General features: G+C 43.0%; 3 protein-coding genes and 1 long non-coding RNA gene across 5 annotated transcripts; 2 read left to right on the top strand and 2 right to left on the bottom strand.

Moving 5' to 3' along the window:
- Positions 1-845: 845 nt before the first annotated feature.
- xcr1a.1 (chemokine (C motif) receptor 1a, duplicate 1) lies at positions 846-3,640 on the top strand. The gene is made up of 2 exons (XM_086115652.1): positions 846-925; positions 1,522-3,640. The coding sequence occupies exon 2, from the start codon at positions 1,530-1,532 to the stop codon at positions 2,535-2,537; it is 1,008 nt and encodes a 335-aa protein (XP_085971778.1). The 5' UTR covers positions 846-925; positions 1,522-1,529; the 3' UTR covers positions 2,538-3,640.
- Positions 3,641-3,808: 168 nt separating this feature from the next.
- On the bottom strand, positions 3,809-9,044 carry LOC147202692 (uncharacterized). 2 transcript variants are annotated; one of them, XM_086115648.1, is made up of 8 exons: positions 8,830-9,043; positions 8,517-8,648; positions 8,241-8,411; positions 7,422-7,520; positions 7,192-7,341; positions 6,972-7,103; positions 6,828-6,881; positions 3,809-6,192 (listed from the first exon to the last, which is right to left on the bottom strand). In XM_086115648.1, the coding sequence occupies exons 1-8, from the start codon at positions 8,903-8,905 to the stop codon at positions 5,405-5,407; spliced, it is 1,602 nt and encodes a 533-aa protein (XP_085971774.1). In that variant the 5' UTR covers positions 8,906-9,043; the 3' UTR covers positions 3,809-5,404. The 2 variants fall into 2 exon arrangements, with proteins under 2 accessions (XP_085971774.1, XP_085971775.1); XM_086115649.1 differs by lacking the exon at positions 8,517-8,648 and having other exon boundaries at positions 8,830-9,044.
- On the top strand, positions 9,030-12,900 carry LOC147202690 (torsin-1A-interacting protein 1-like). The gene is made up of 7 exons (XM_086115651.1): positions 9,030-9,176; positions 9,617-9,700; positions 9,780-9,833; positions 10,160-10,348; positions 10,960-11,109; positions 11,193-11,348; positions 11,417-12,900. Exons 2-7 carry the CDS (start codon positions 9,643-9,645, stop codon positions 12,178-12,180), a joined length of 1,371 nt encoding a protein of 456 aa, XP_085971777.1. The 5' UTR covers positions 9,030-9,176; positions 9,617-9,642; the 3' UTR covers positions 12,181-12,900.
- On the bottom strand, positions 9,790-10,965 carry LOC147202691 (uncharacterized). Its single transcript, XR_015101379.1, has 3 exons — positions 10,747-10,965; positions 10,144-10,514; positions 9,790-10,003 (listed from the first exon to the last, which is right to left on the bottom strand). It is a non-coding gene; the product is annotated as an uncharacterized LOC147202691 (long non-coding RNA).
- Positions 12,901-13,450: the final 550 nt, after the last annotated feature.

Below are 13,450 nucleotides of genomic sequence, written 5' to 3'. Positions count from 1 at the left end.
CTTGGAGCAGCTGGTGAGACTGACACACGCCGTTATCCACTCACAAACCAAGACTTATGTTCCCGACCAATGGTTTTGTGGAAGGTAGGCGGTATCTAATGACCAACAAGGTTGGTCGAGTGTAAACACTGGCGTCATGTGATCTTTGGCATCAGGCAACACTTGTCTTAGTTTTCTGTTGCTGTTTTCTGTTGTTGCACTCCTTGTCGAACATAACAGGCCGTTCAGTGAAACACTGTGTTCAGTGAAACACACAATTTTAATGCTATTTATTTACTTAGTTATTTATATATATATATATATATATATATATATATATATAAATCATATATTTTTAAAAATAATAAAATCATACAGAGCTTTTATTTTTTTATTACTTCTTTTCCTTCCAGACTTAAGTACATCCTTTCTTCCTTCCTTCCCTTAAAGTTGCTTTTGTCCTTACTTATCCTTACTTTCACACAGAAATTGACTTTCCCTCCTTCTTTTCTGACCTTTACCCACACTTTCTTCTTTTCAAACGCACTTTTTTCCAGACATCTTTTCCTCATTTCTGACTGAATTCTCCCATACATCCTTCCATCCATCGCTTAAAAGCCTAATTTCCTGCCTGAAACTTACCTCCTTACATCCACCTCAGACCTGTTTTTAATCTTGCATCCTAACCTCTATCCTTACTTTTTTGGAACACTTTTTATTCATGAATCCATGTTACCATCATTCATTCGCTTAAATCTACTTAATATTCTCCTTCTAGATCTATCTACAGTATGTTGGTCCATAATGTGATAGCATAACAGGTTGACCCACTAAAGCAAAAGAGGAAATACCCGCTGTAATGACAATAAATGTGATGCAGCCTCAAAGTACCCTTAGAATGACCAAGAGTGAACAGCGAACAACACAACAGTCATAACAACTTCAGGTAGATTTGTGTTTTGCTTCATATTTATAATAACTTTATCATTTTTAAATTATTTTAAGATGGAGTGTGTAAATGTACTAAGGTTCGTGATATGAGACATTCGAGTACATTTTAGGGTAAAACCTAAATGCACTGGAACCTTTACAAGTGAACTTCATTTCACCTGTAAACTTGTGAATGTACATGTCCAAATCTTAAATATTTCAGCACTTTTTGTACAACTTGTTGTCTAACAACGAGCTGGATAGCAAAATCCACAACAGGTGTTTGACGCATGAATGGACGAAGACATTTCCTGGTTTCATTAGAATTGGCATTTAAGCAACATTCTTCACACACACACACACACGCACACACACACACACCGTCACAGGTATTATTTCATGAAAGAGGACAACAATAATGTCGTCACGTCATATCCACGTCATTCATCATCCAATTCTATTCGATTAATCGCTGGGAATAGTCTGTAGCATGAACTATAATTAAAACATTTTAATAGCTAAAGTCCTGTTGGAAATTTTGTAGTTCGGGTCTTTTTTTTCCCCTTCCGTTTATTCCATTTTACTCAAAACGACAACTGCAATTGTTTCCAGGCACGACAATGAATGTCACTGACATTTCCTATGACTACGAGTATGAAGATGAAGCATGCGAAAAAGGCAAGGTGGTCCAATTCGGCTCCATTGTGGTTCCCGTTTTCTTCTCGTTTGTGATCACACTGAGCCTCATCGGAAACCTCCTGGTCCTCGTCATCCTGGCTTTGTACGAGAACCTCAAGTCCCTAACCAACATTCTCATTCTCAATCTGGCTGTGTCGGACCTGGTTTTCACCAGCGGACTCCCCTTCTGGGCCATCTACCACATGAGGGGCTGGCTCTTCCACGCCGCCCTCTGCAAAATCGTCACTTTTGTCTTCTTCATCGGCTTTTACAGCAGCGTGCTCTTCCTGACCGTCATGACCGTCTACAGGTATCTGACCGTGGTCCGCCCGCTCTCCGACCTGAGACCAAAATCCACAACCGTGGGGGTTCTGGTGTCCATCCTGCTGTGGATCGTCAGCATCGGAGCGGCCATGCCCTCCCTACTTTTCAGTAACATCGTCTCCATCCCACAAAAGGACAAACCCTCCCTGGGCTGCGAATATGAGGACGACCTGTGGGCAACGGTTGGCGTTTCCCAACAGAACCTCTTCTTTTTGGTCGCCTTGGCGGTCATGGCGTTTTGCTACTGCAAAATACTGGGCAGAATAGCGAGAACCAGATCGCACACAAAGAGCCGTGCGGTGAAACTCGTCCTGTGCATCGTGGTGGCCTTCTTCCTGGGCTGGGTGCCGTACAATTTGGTGATCTTTTTGAGACTTTTAGCGAACAAGTTGCTTCCACCTTTTGAAGACTGCGACGTAAGTATCCGACTCGATTACGCGTTCTATGTGTGCCGGCTCGTTGCCTTCTCCCACTGCTGCCTCAACCCGTTTTTTTACGCGCTGGTAGGTGTGAAGTTCAGGGGCCACCTGAAGACAATGTTATGTAAATTGTTCAGAGGACCAATCCCTGTTGAGACACGCCAGGGGAGGATGCAAAATTTGATCTCGCAGGGATCAATGTATTAGTGTGGTTGTTAGAATTAACGGTTTAGTGTCATGGAATATGATTGGTGAGGGTTCGCCACGGGCTCGGTCGGGCAAGTGTGACGTTTTATTTTAGGAGTAAGGGTTAGTTTAAGCGTGTAGTCAGAGTTAGGTTTAGGCAATTTGGGGTAGGGTGTACAATTGTATAAAAATGAACAAGTTGGATAACTACTGTGCTGTTTAACTTTTTTTTTGGGGGGGGGGTGTTATTCCACAATAAAATGCATTGAAAAAAATAATGGTATGAAATAGATATTAACCCTCCAAGATGCGTGCGCATCTTAATGACGTCACTGTTGATGACAAAGACGAGCATTCTTAATTGCCTCCTCAGTCCTCGGCGCATGTGTAAAGCAGTGTGGTGGTGGATGCTGTTGCCGTTTCCGAACGAAGCAGCAGAGGTCGCTGTGGCATACTGAGGTTGGATTTGATTTTTGCGGAAGGCTTGTTTTCGTTGTAGTGAACGTCATTGCGAGGGGTGGAGAAAAAGATTTCGTATTCCGCAACGGGGGGGGGGGCGATTTTCGTTGTGGGGGGGAAGCAGAAAAGAGGGAATGGCTTAATGCAGGGGTGTCAAACTCAGGTCCTGCATGTTTTCCAAGTCTCCCTGTTGCAACTTGCAACACCCCTGATTCAAATGATCAGATCATCAGCAAGCTCTGCAGAAGCCTGACATTGAACCTGTTCATTTCGATCAGCTGTGTTGCAACAGGGAGACTTGGAAAACATGCAGGACAGTGGCCCTCCAGGACCTGTTTGACACCCCTGGCTTAATGCATGAAGATTTTTTCACACAAGGGGTTATTTTCACACATGTAGGTTCGTTGTAGAGGAGTTTCACTATATTACAACTCACAAGCGTGTGTTTTCTGCTTTCAAGATGTGCACGCAGTAAGACTTAATGTATGCATACGTCACATGAAACTGCTCTGTAGTCCACTGTAGTAACCGCTGTTGCTGAAATGGTTAAAGTTTGCGGAAAATAAATTTAAAAATTATATGAACACAATTTTAGGATATTATCTTTTATTGTAATGGATTGGGAGACTATGGATGCATTAAATGAGGCGCATGCTCGGAAAGTATTTATTTAGGACGGTGTCTGAGTGATTTGCAGACTTCACTTATCAGGCCAAATGATGATATTCATAACTCAAAATACATGAAAACTTGCCTTGTTGTGACCCATAAAAATGATTTGCAATTTTCAATGTGTTTGTATCTGTGGGGCGGAGGGGGAAATGACTCAAATGTATCAAAATAATCTTTATTCAACATATTCAGTAATGTCAAATAGTAATACAAATGACATCGAACAAAAACATGGGAATTTTAAAAGCACAAACCAGCAAAAGAAATTATGTCGGATTGATATCCTCAATTATTCACCTTGCTTTGCATATTTCAAAAAACATCTTTCCTTTCTATCAAAAGGCACACGTTAGTCCGTTAGAAGCTGTACAGCGTGTAAGAGATCGCAGTTGCAAAGATGAAATATTCTGACAATATATTCAATATTCACACAAAAATATAACAAATCTTAAGATACAAGATATTATGAACAAAACCATAACGTGTATTTTATTCATTATTTTTTTAAATAAAAGCCATCTTGATTAAACCCCAGTGCAAACCAGTCTGTTTGTAACACAAGAAAAGAGAAATGAAAAGAATTGAGAAGTTAAGAAAGGAATTTATCGGTCACGAGAGAGGTTGGATGCATTAATTGCAGATTTTCACTCAAAACAAAAGAGGAGCACAAGGATGCTTGCTGATCAGTCGCAAAAAAGGAACACAAATTAAATTGTGTGTCAGAAAAGGGGATTCAAATGTCTAATTTGAGTGATGGAAAGCGCTGCGACAAAATGATCGATGATCAATGTGAACGTTGTGAATTGATTTCATATCAAAAATAAGAGCTTGGTTCCGGTGGACCGCGAGTTGAGTTCAACAATGAGCTCATCGAGGGACCGTCGGGGTCATTCCAGGTGAGCTCAAGAATTTTTCTTTCCCATTGGAGATTTTCCTTCAAATTTTCAGGTGTAGTTGGAAACGGAAGGGAAAACATCACGACACCCAACGTTTTAGTTGTCAACCCCTTGAAGAAAGAATTTCAGCCTCAGCACGCAATGAATTATTTTACTATCAAAAAAGGTTTCACAAAAGAACAACAAAAAAAAAAATCTGTAAAGCGGAAGTCAAACTCAAAAATGTTCTTGACCATAATATGTTGTTATGCACCCCAACGAGTCTAAACATGGCATTCTGATTAATAGTGTTTGTAGAATATGAATCATGCGGTAAAATCCATGTGACATCACAGTGCCCAAGGGCTCAGGTAACGACCAATGACCGCTTACCCTTTTTCTGAGTTTCATCATACGACATCCTGAGCAACTGTGATGTCATTTTCGGTCGACAGCAAGGGGCAAAATGGCCGCCCCCTGAGATAAATAAAAACGGCGGTTGGATTCGGCGGCTTCATGCATATTCTGCAAAGCGGGGCCACACGGAACGAATTATTTAAAACGTTTAGAGTTGACTTCCTCTTTTAAAATGGTGGCTAGTGAATACTTCCCTTAAAACTAACTAAATAAATAAATACAAAATAACAAGGGGTGGTTGGAGAGATGCAAGAATACTTCCTGACAGTGATGTTCTTCAATTGCCTCAAACACAACAGCTGCCTGCGTGTACTTCAAAGTAAAAAAAAAAAAATCCTGAGTGATATTGCAGAAACTTCAGAATGTGTGAAACACCTCAAAATTGGAATGAAACCTGAAATTTGGGGTTGATTTGACATGGAATGACCCGGTCAGGTCCAACTGTGAAAAAGCCCGTCTGTCACCTCAGCATCCGTCCTCCTCGACTTCGCCCTCAGCCACCACGGGCAGGACCAGGTGGGAGATGCGGCTCCACAGTCCGCCAAACTTGTCCGTGTCCATCTCGTTGAAGTTCGTGGGGTTGCTCGGGCCCACCAGCCTGTCTTTCAGATAGTCCTGAACCATCTCCTCGACAACTCCGAGCTCCCCGCTGACCTCTTCCCTGGGCAGCAGCACCGTAAACAACAGGAAGACCTCCTTGTAGGCGGCGTGTTCGTGATCGCAGTAGCGATAAAAAATGAGGGTGGAGCCGGGCGGCAGCTCCTCCAAGCGGTGGATGACGGCCGCCGCTCGGTTTCCCCCGAAGGCCGTCCGCAGCAGCCCGTCCACATCCAGCTTCACCTCGTCGCTCTCCAGGCCGGCTTTGCCGGCTCCGTCGATTTGGAGCACGGAAGCCTCCAGTGCAGAGGAGAAGGCGGATGCCAGGCCTTCGGCCAGGCAAGAAAGCGTCTTTTCAGCGCTGCGCCCGGATGTCAGGATCAGACTGACGGGCTCTGTGGGTTCGGCGCTTTTGAGGTGTTTCTCCAAGTGGATCTTGCTCCTTTTCCACAGTTCGGGCCTCTGACTGCGGAAGCGAGCCTCCAGTTTTGACAAAAAATCTGCGAAGGGCTCGAGTCTCACAGACCTGGATGGACGCCGAGCTCCACCCGCAGACGCCCGGTACAGCGCCATCGCCTTGTCCTTGTTGAGCAGCAGCACAGCAGAGCTGAGGAGCAGCAGGACCAAAACTGCCCAGCAGAAATAATGAAGCAATCCTGAAAGAACACATGACCGCGTTCATAGACGCTTAAATCCAGATGAATTTGAAATAAAAGAGCAGCATACTTACAAGTAAGGCTTTGCAATTACGAAAAAATAATTACCGTATTTTCCACACTAAAAGGCGCACTGGATTATGAGGCGCGCCTTCAATGAATGGCCGATTTTTTTTCATACATTGGACGCAATCTACGATGCATCCACTAGATGGAGCGACGCTCAAGGAAACGCCAACAGAACGATCAGATGTCAGTAAAACTTATTTATTAAAGCAGCGACACAGTTCACTTAACCAACAGCAAGTTATAGCATTGACTTGTTAACGTTGAACTCTCTTGCCGCTGCTCTATTTCCGTGTTCAACTGCGTAACCGATCGCCTTAAGTTTGAACTCTGCGTTGTCAGCATGTCTCGAGCAAGGAGCCATTTTGGGGTCGAAATATTACCGTAATGACAATACACAAGGCGCGCTGTGAGCTTTTCAGAAAATGGAAGGCTTTTAGGTGAGACTTTTAGTGCGGAAAATGCGGTAATTGTGATTTTTTTTCCCCCCTCAATATTGCGATTGCATGTTTATTTTTAAAGGGTCATCATTCATGTCATAGAAATAACCTTTTTTTTTTTTTTTTTACCTCGTGATGTTTCTCTAGAACATCTCCTGGCAATTCCTTGTGTCTTGTTAACTTCTGAAAGAGACAAATAAATAAATAAATAAATACAGAAATAACAACACTGCGAAATCAAACAACCAGGTGGATTCTCAAGTGTTCGGTCACCGGTACAGTTTTTCTTCTGCGAGACCGGTGCTTTCCGGGTCGGAATGTCATTGGGTCTGTGTCGTAGCGTGTACGATGTCACAGAGGGTGCATGCACGCTTGGGACGCTGTGGTGGTTGACTCTGGAGATGCCTACACATTGGAAGAAATTTGGAGTACGATTCTCGAAAGCAAGAAACTTGTCTTGACTGTCAAGAGGATTTAGTAATGTCGACCATACCGGAGCTTTTGGCTTTAGCCTCCATCTTCGTCTTGTACTCGGCCATGCTGGTGATTTTGCGGCCTTGCACTTTGTGTGTGTTCCCCGAAGATCCTGTTGGTGCACTGGGCTTTGTGAACGTGACAGTTTCTTTCTTCGATGATGCCTTGACTGAAGAAACAACAAAACAACCGGCTGAGTACATCGGGATATTTACCATTTAAATCAATGCAGAGAAAAACGGATCGTACTTTCGTTGCGTTTCAGCAAGTGGCTGTCTGTATTTTCACTTGGACGGCAGCGCTCGCCAAGCAGAACATGTGGGGAAAAATTCACATCGTCTCTGTAGCCTATTATATGTGAAAGAACAAAGAAAAAAGAAAAAAGGGTTGAGTGGCAAGGCGTTACAAAAATCTTAAGAAAACAAACATCTCAAAAACAAAATATGTCACAAGTTAATCAAATTTTGGAGAAACATTTTTGTTGTCTTAATATTTGTTTTGAACATTTAAACAAAATATCGTGCAAATTCATTTGCCTCTTAGCCCTTAAATTCTTTGCCGTTAAATTCTAAATGTGCCTTTCGTGTGGTTTTTATTTTGCAACACTGATTTCAAGTGAAGAATCGACAAGAAAAGATTCTCTTTTCAATTAAAGTTTAGTGTTTAATTGCTATGTTTGGAACTGATTAGCTTTTGACACTTGTGTTGATAAGTAGCAAAAAATACATAGCATTACGTGAAGGAAATGTATTTGACCAGCACCCACGTAAGGTAATTACAAGACAAATAAGACAATTGTTCTGCCAACACACCACTATGTCGACGCCAATGAACATTATTGTATTATTGAATTTTCAAATACAGTGTTTTATTATTGAAATAATAGTAAAGCACGGTAGTATTTATTGATTAAGATGTCACGTTTGTTTTTTACCCCGTCCATTTTCCTGGAGTTTAGTGGCTGTATTTTATGTTTGGGTGCATAAAAGGTAAACTTAATTTGAAATGTGCCCATGTATGAAAATCTCAACTTAATGTAGTGGAGAACGTGTCACATGAAACACTTACCAGGTGCTAGTTTTGGACGATACGGACTGCATGAGGAGTGTTCCTCAACATCCATTTCCTGGTCTTCGTTTTCTTGCAGTGCTGATTTTTGGAGATCCATCTCCTTTTTGTCACCACTGCCACCCGACGTTTCTTCTTCCTCCTCCAGTCGACTTTTCTTGCCGGGGGACGCTGGAAAACATATTTTGGACAACTGAAGCACTTTTCATGAAGAGTGAATTGTTATGGTATAAAGTCTTAATTATCGTTGAAGCCAAGAAAATACAGTTGGCTCACCTTCATCTTCTGAGCCATTCTCCACATTTCTGGATCCATTCATATTTGGGACAGAAGAAGAAGACGCCTGCATTTCTATCCTCATTTTAGATCTTTTTATGGGACCTCTTGGGGTCGCTTCATAAATCGGAGCTATAAAGGGAAGGATAATTTCAATGAAGCAAGATTGTTTGGATTTTCTGTCTTCAACCACAATTAACTCGAGTGAAATCAACGTTCCATTGGACAAAACTCGTCAGACTCGTTGTGAAGAATAAATCGGCCTAGCATCAAAGGCTAACGTCATTTAACCCTCTCAGACTGCGATAATTACTTTTTCCCGTTGACTGCCGTCGCGTCGATCTCCTCAGAGCCCGGGAGACCGAATCTTCAGAAACTTCCGGATCCATCTACTGTTTCAATTTGGCCGAGAAAATGTGTAAAACACAAATTAATCAACGAGTTCAGACATCGTGCCCAGATGGGATGGGAATTACGGGGGAACAATTTCGCGGAGGCCACAAAAAGCGGAAGAGAAACTGTCCGTCAGTTGTTGTCGTCCCCCCAGCAACACGATTCAATGGTTCCACTTGACAAAAATAAATAAATAGGACTTGTCAGTGAGCGAAACGCCAAATCAGGATTAAGTTGCCGGCTGTAGTTCTTGATAATGTGATTGGGGTGAGATTCAAATTGATCTACCTGGTATTTATGCCCTTGTGCGCTCATGCTTTTCAGGTTTCCACGGCAAGGTGGCTTGGTTCACATTGCAGCTGTGCTAGCATATCCTTGCTAATGTACTAAACTGGCTTTCAACATTTTAGTTTCGTTCTCACACGTTTTCGGATCTTGCTTGTGTTGGTGACATAATTCAATTCGACTTCAATTTTTTCTTGTTTGCAGACATTTTTGTATTTTGTATTGGGGTTTTCTATCCCCAATACAACTTTACTTCATTATAAATCTATATGTGTGATTTAGTGGTGAGAGTGTACGCAACACGTTTGGATAAATCGCTTTGGACTCTGGACACTTAAAGGAGCAGTTGTCCAAGGTGGATCAATGTGCAAGTTGTTGTCGTCGTAACGTGACACGCGTTTGTCCGTTTTTACGCTACCAAGGACTACTTATCGGGCCCGTTTGAGTTATGGAAGACCCACCAAACCGAGATTTCCATCTCCAACAAGAAGAAGCAGAAGCAGCAGGTAATGCATTGCACCGTGGGTGCTAAAAATTTTCAATGGTACTGTGTTTAACTGTAATCCCAATGTGTCATATTGTCAGGTATCAAGGAAGAGGCTACAGATGAGAGGATCACAAGGCAGCAATATTGTTCAGGTAAAACTGGCTGAGGTTTTATTGTCAACAATCAGACTTCAACCTCATCACCATCACTGGTACCCCCGTGCCAATGAAAAAAAGAAATCGTACTTTAAATCAGCAGTCTCCAACTTTTTGTTTTTGGTTACTCTGTGGACTGCTTTCATGTGAGACGATGTTCTGGTGGACTGTCATAGAAACAAATAAAAACAAAATGACCCGGAATTCAACTAACCATTTCGCTGAATGTTGTCATTATAATCATTGGCAGCCCAGTGCTTTTTTTCCCCCCTTGGGGTATGGGACAGGTATTCGGTCATATGGCCACCTTGTTTGTGCTGCAGAAGGCGATCAGCCTGAGGAGAACTCGGTCATTCTGACTGATGGGTGGAGTCAAGGCGAGTTGGACGAGCCAAATGTGGAGAACGGCGCCCCTGCGCTTGTCCCCGATGGATACATCGATGGGTCTGACCACGGTTCCGCAGGCTCACAGAGCAATGAGGACCCAACAAGGAAAGAAGACGACTCTGCCGGTGAGCGTTTCCTGCCTCGAACGATAACCTATTTCATTGAGCATGCAGCGTCACCTCGTCTCCGGAGTGATCTGACGAAATTTGAGAAGCAGCAACCGTCGAGCGGATGGTGAACAGTCCTTCAGAAAAGAGGCTTTAAACTCTTGCCACTCTTGGTCGACCTTGTCTGTCAAATTAAATATAGAACAAAGAGTGTTAAAAGTTAAAACAAAAAACGACATCACTCTGCATTAGAAAAGTCCACTCGATGAATGCTAAAACCCCCCAAAACAAAACATCAAAACAGTATAGATGGCTAACGAATAGCATTGACGTCTACGTCATAACTCGTTACGCAGCGGCTATTTTCAAGAATATATTCTTTTTTTTCCCCTCTGCAAAAAACAAACCAATATTACTGCAGCTTGCTGAGCAGTTGTGTCCGTCCGTCCCTTTTGTGTATATCAGTCAGCTCTGGTGGCCAAGGCGCACACACCAAAAGGAGCTGCACAGATTTATAAAGAGCGGCTGGAAAGGATGAATGGAATTCCAATTCATTTTAGTGTGCAAAAAAAAAAAATTGATAAATTAAACTGCCACTGCGCTTATATTTAAAATTCTCTCTGTTGTAGCTGGGGAAGACCAACCAGGGGATGAGGAAGCACTGGAAGACACCGCGCCAGCAACAGAGCGCGACGCCATCCCCGATCATGTAGACGGTCCGAAAGGCAGTCTCCAGGAAGACCTGGTCCTTAACGACACAAATCGCAATGATCTAGAAGGTGCGGACAACACATTCGATACCTCACGTTTTATAGATGTCAGTATTCACCAACCGGTGTTAGTCATACTGCTTGTTGATCAGAATCGAGTATTTGGGATCCTGAGGGAAAAGAGACCGCGCAGATACCGCGGAAAGCCTCAACGGAGAAGCTGAGGCATGAACTGAGGACTAAAGTGGAGACCATCGGCCCCGCCACTCAGGAAACGCCCATTTTAGGAGTTACTGGAATACCTGGAGGTACCTCAAAGTCATTCATCCATTTTCTCTATTTATTCAAAATAAATCAATCTTAAATCTCCGTACAGTAAGAAGATACCTGATTGGCGTCGGCATAGTATTGGCACTCGTCGCCATCTTGGTGCAGCACGTTCTCTGGCCCGAGCCTCCGCCTCCGAGCGCCACGCCGCCGATCGACATCTTCCTCAGGCAGCTGGAAAAAGTCGAGACTCGCTTCCCTCGCCAGCGCCCCGAGCTGTGGCTCCGCAGCCGGATCCACCTGAAGAGGCACCTCCTGACGCAACGGCCCAGCGAGCCCGTCAGTCTGATCCTGACGGCGGGGGTCGCGGGCCGCCGGACGTTGCGATGCCTGGCCCGCGACCTGGCCTCCGCCTTCTCCTCCGCCCTCAACGCCTCCGTGCTGCACATCGACGGCGCCAGCAAAGTCGGAGAGGATAGCGACCAGGTGAAGCTGGACATCGACGGCCAGCTGCAGGTCGCCTTTGAAGGGGACAAACCCGTGGCGGTGATTCACCGCTTCGAGCAGCTGCCCCCGGGCTCCACCCTCATCTTCTATCGCTACTGCGACCACGAGAACGCGGCGTACAAGAAGACCTTCCTCATCTTCACCGTGCTGCTGGAGGGAGAGGAGGAGATACCAGCCGGGACTTCTTTGAGCGCCGTGGAGGAGATGGTAGATGACCACCTCCAGAGGAAATTCCTCTCGCACGGCCGTCTTCTGGCCTTCGACAGGATGGACCTGGACAAGTACGGCGGACTGTGGAGCCGCATTTCGCACCTCATCCTTCCTGTTGCCACGGAGGCGTGGACGGAGCGTGAAAGTTGCTCGTGACCATTCGGATTATCTTTGACTGCCTCTTTGAGGTTGGTGGCGGATTTTCGACAGATTTGCTGAACAGTTGTTGGACGGTGATCAAGTCCAGTTGAGCGCATGTGTTACTCATGAAATGAAGGACTTTTTTTTTTTTTAATAAATCAATGTTTTAAAAATGTAAAAACATACATATATGTATATTTTAAATCATGAAAATCAGTTGGATATCTTGCCTCGCTTTATAAAAGCCAACCAAACTGCTCTGAAAAAAATAACTATCCAGGTAACAAACAATAAAAAAACGCGACTGGTTCTGGTGTAGACGTTGGTTTGATTCTGTATGGTTTGAAAATAAATTTAAATCGTGTAATTTAAGCAGTGTAATCCTGTACATAAAATAGTTTTACAAAATCCAAACTAGACATTTAATATATAATGCAAACGTAGAACTAAATTAAGTCACAGCTCACAACAGCAAAATAATGGTTATTAGTTTACCAATTTTAAAGAGATTATTTATTACTTTTTTGTATGTCCATGTTTGATTTTCTGACCACTGCTTTCTGCATCTCGAGACACAACACTATTTGAAGCGAGTGTCTGTTTTCTGCAATTCCCGTCGCACTACACTATAGTGTGCCTTACATCGCACTTCCACTGTCATACTTTTCAGGAAGAAAGTACACGACTGATTCATACTGTACACGTGCCTTCAATCGAATAAAGACAATTCTGAGGCCTATTCGTTTCATTGCAGTGTATGCGAGTGCCCTATAGAGGGCAGCATTTAACAACGCCGTAGTCAAAAGTGAAGTTGGGCAAACCTGAGCGTTCCAGTGCGACGTTTAATTTTTTAGACTATAACAGTCAGGCGAGGTCATACATTTTTGAGAAATAATGAAGGAAAAAAAAGTTGAAACGTGAATGTGACAGTAAAATAATTAATTTTCAATTGTCAACATTGTTCATGTGACGCAAATCTTATTTTTGTATTTCGAATAAGCCAATACATTATTTCACGAGTTAAATGTTTCAAAATAATATGTTATGATTAACATTTTTGGAAGAATTAGCTGAAATAACGCATTTGGGGTTTTTTTTGGTAGTAAAATAATGTACACTGTTATTTTGAATTATAATCACCTAGTTGTGTAATATTCTTACATTAAAAAGTAATTTCAGCTTTTTAATTTATGCTATTGTTAAATTATTTCATGAGATTAACAAAAAAAGGATTTAACCTACTTTTAGGAAGAATTTACAAATTAATGCAACTCAGTTTTTTAAA

This window comes from Hippocampus guttulatus, chromosome 7 (genome assembly GCF_054856545.1).
Source record: "Hippocampus guttulatus isolate MCC_2025c chromosome 7, RoL_Hgut_1.0, whole genome shotgun sequence".
In the NCBI taxonomy this organism is placed as follows: Eukaryota; Metazoa; Chordata; class Actinopteri; order Syngnathiformes; family Syngnathidae; genus Hippocampus; species Hippocampus guttulatus.
This window is presented reverse-complemented; position numbering and strand designations above follow the sequence as displayed.

Excerpts from the sequence above, each read along its gene's own strand:
- LOC147202692 (XM_086115648.1), bottom strand. The coding sequence starts at position 8,905 with ATGGATCCGGAAGTTTCTGAAGATTCGGTCTCCCGGGCTCTGAGGAGA. Across the intron at positions 8,649-8,829 it reads ACGGCAGTCAACGGGAAAAA|CTCCGATTTATGAAGCGACC; the intron begins GTAATTATCGCA and ends TTCCCTTTATAG. Across the intron at positions 7,104-7,191 it reads GGCTAAAGCCAAAAGCTCCG|GCATCTCCAGAGTCAACCAC; the intron begins GTATGGTCGACA and ends TCCAATGTGTAG.
- LOC147202690 (XM_086115651.1), top strand. The coding sequence starts at position 9,643 with ATGGAAGACCCACCAAACCGAGATTTCCATCTCCAACAAGAAGAAGCA. Across the intron at positions 9,701-9,779 it reads AGAAGAAGCAGAAGCAGCAG|GTATCAAGGAAGAGGCTACA; the intron begins GTAATGCATTGC and ends TCATATTGTCAG. Across the intron at positions 10,349-10,959 it reads GAAAGAAGACGACTCTGCCG|CTGGGGAAGACCAACCAGGG; the intron begins GTGAGCGTTTCC and ends TCTCTGTTGTAG.
- xcr1a.1 (XM_086115652.1), top strand. The coding sequence starts at position 1,530 with ATGAATGTCACTGACATTTCCTATGACTACGAGTATGAAGATGAAGCA.